At 41.4% G+C, this 2,724-nt stretch overlaps 1 protein-coding gene across 1 annotated transcript in view; it reads left to right on the top strand.

The window, feature by feature from the left end:
- The window catches only part of Psma6 (proteasome subunit alpha 6), a 19,101-nt gene that overhangs the window by 13,964 nt on the left and 2,413 nt on the right, over nt 1–2,724 (top strand). Inside the window, exon 6 of the mRNA XM_005343724.2 lies at nt 755–849. Coding sequence (XP_005343781.1) covers nt 755–849 — 95 coding nt within the window. The remainder of the gene's footprint in view (nt 1–754; nt 850–2,724) is intronic.

Here is a 2,724-nt window from a genome sequence, read left to right as displayed (position 1 = left end):
CTTGTAGACCAGGCTGGTCTCGAACTCACAGAGATCCTCCTGCCTCTGCCTCCCGAGTGCTGGGATTAAAGGCGTGCGCCACCACCGCCCGGCCAGACAAATTTTTAATTGTTTAACAATTTATCTTATATTGAAAGAAAGCATAAGATAAGTTAGTTCTGATCTAGAAAATAGAATGGTATGCCTTCTTTAAATGTTTCTTAAAGTATAATTTATAGTAATGTTAATCACATCAGATAGAAAACTGCTTAAAACATTCTTTAATTACCACCTCCAAACCACAAGCATTTAAAAGATCAGTCATCAGTCTGAATGGTTGAGTTGTTCTTTAGTCTCTTTCACACCACGTACTAAACATAAAGCCTTGATTATAGTGGTCATCAAACAAATGTTTATTATTTGTTTGTTTGTTTTTTGAAGCAGGGTTTTTCTGTGTAGTTCTGGCTGTCCTGGAACTCACTCTGTAGACCAGGCTGGCCTCAAACTCAGATCTACCTGCCTCTGCCTCCTGAGTGCTGGAATTCCAAGCGTGCACTACCACGCTGGACTATAAATAAATTGTTATATATTCCATCTATTTTGTTTGATAAACTTTTTAAATTTGGGGCCATTTAATAGAAACAGGTTTATGCCAGCAGTTGGTTAATAATGTACCTGTAGGACTGTCACTGAATCACAGGAGACAGTGTCTTGTGATCGTCGGGGACCGTGATAGCTGGAATGTCTTATATTTTATTGTTGGCACTCTTTTCAGACTGCAATCACATGCCTGTCTACTGTTCTGTCGATTGACTTCAAGCCTTCAGAAATAGAAGTCGGAGTAGTTACAGTCGAAAATCCTAAATTCAGGTGAGTTACGTTTTCAGTCGGGTGTTAAATCTAGACTAAAAACTAGAGATGTTAGAGTTCCTTAGTGTGTGGTGGTGTGACGAAATGCCATCTTTTTTTGCTTCCAGGATCTAAGGACTCTGTTTTAAATTTCTTTGAAGTGGTGATACATACTTGTGATCCTGGCACTGGGGAGGCTGAAATGGGGGGGTCACAAATTCAAGGGCCATCCTGGCTCCTATACCAAAAAACCTTATCTCAAACAAATGGTTGAAGAGAAGTGCTTAGCTAGCTTGCTCAAAAGTCATGGGTTCCATCCCTAGCACTGTGGAAACAGAACAACTTTGAGTCTCTTAAAACAGAAGCAGCTCTTCTCCCTCTTCTAACACCAGAGGTGACACACACACAAAATAACCTTTATACCAAATAAAATGAGGAAATTCGGCTTGGCCAGGTGCTGGCCTGGCGGGCACGCTGCCCTGGATTTAATCCCTGACACCACAACACATAAGTAGACAAACAGGTCCACAGTAGAAACTTTCAGGTGGAAATTTGATTATTTGCTGGGTAAGGGAGCTTTGAAGAGCAATGTGAAATACTGATCCACAGTTGAGTCGCTGGTGCTGGTCTCGAGTGTTCTTGCTTACCAAGTGTCTTAACTCTCACGCATCAACTTGAGTGATCCAAGTGTGTCGGTCAGCTCATCCTCCCAGCAACCTGTAGGGGTTTGTATGCCATGGACTAGGATGCTGTTGTTGTTAGTGAAAAACATAATTAAATCCACATATGCAAAGAGCTGTTCAGCGTTTTACCTGTTCAGTGTGTCTCCTCTTAGACTACATCTGTGTTATTGTTGGAGAATTAGTAAACTGTTTCAAACCTTGAAGAGTTTTTTAGTGGTGTGTGTGTGTGTTTTTATTTTGTGACATTGTCTTGGGATGTAGGCCAAACTGAATTTAAACTTTGGATCATTCTCTCTCAGCCTCCCGAGTACTTGGATTGCAGGTTGTAGCACAAATTCTAATTGTTCTTAATAAAAGCCCAAACTCGGATACTAGGGGTTGAAACCTGAGAGATCAGAGAAGCAGAGCAGCCAGCCACTAGAGACATTTTACCTCTACCAGTGCTGGGGCGATCCTGTCCTCAGACTGCATCCTTAGACTGCATCTCTGACTAACTACTTCAGACTGTACTGCTCCTCAGACTGCAGCTGTCTCTACCAAACTTCAGACTGTACTGAGCTTCTGTCTTCTCCTTCCTTATATTTCTCTCTCCGCACGGCCATATCACTCCTGTCTCCACCTCCCTAGTGCTGGGATTAAAGGCATGGGGTCACCTTTGTGTGAGTTCTGTTTTTCTTTTAGACAGATTCAATCTTATATAGCCCAAGGTGGCCTTGAACTAACAGAGATCCCTCTGTCTCCTGAGTCCTGGGATTAAAGGACTCCCTGGCCTCTAGTGGCTTAGCTCTGAGCTCTGATCTTCAGTCAGGCTGTATTTGTTAAAACAAACAAGATACCACTATAGCAAGTTGCTCTCCCAAACAGACCTCCATAATATGTATCCCCCCACCCCTTCTGATTTGCTTTGCTTTCTTGGTTGGCTGCAAGTAAGTGATATAAACATGAAAGCCCTATAGAACTAAGAAAGTAACAGGTGCATCTAGTCTAATAATTTTTTTCTATAGGAAAATGTTCCCCTTTTTGTTGTTGTTTTGTTTCTTTTTGAGCCCATGTTGACCTCAGGACCAGGATTATAGACCACCACACCCATCTGCTTCCTTTTTCTAAGCACTGAAATTCCAACAGGCACTTTGCTTTCTGATCTGTTATGAAACCTTTTTTTTTTTTTTTTTTTTTTTTTTTTTTTTTTTTGGTTTTTCAAGACAGGGTTCCT

The sequence above is a fragment of the Microtus ochrogaster genome, chromosome 1 (assembly GCF_000317375.1).
Source record: "Microtus ochrogaster isolate Prairie Vole_2 chromosome 1, MicOch1.0, whole genome shotgun sequence".
NCBI lineage: Eukaryota > Metazoa > Chordata > Mammalia > Rodentia > Cricetidae > Microtus > Microtus ochrogaster.
Note: the sequence above shows the minus strand (reverse complement) of the source record. Positions and strands in the feature narration are given on the sequence as shown.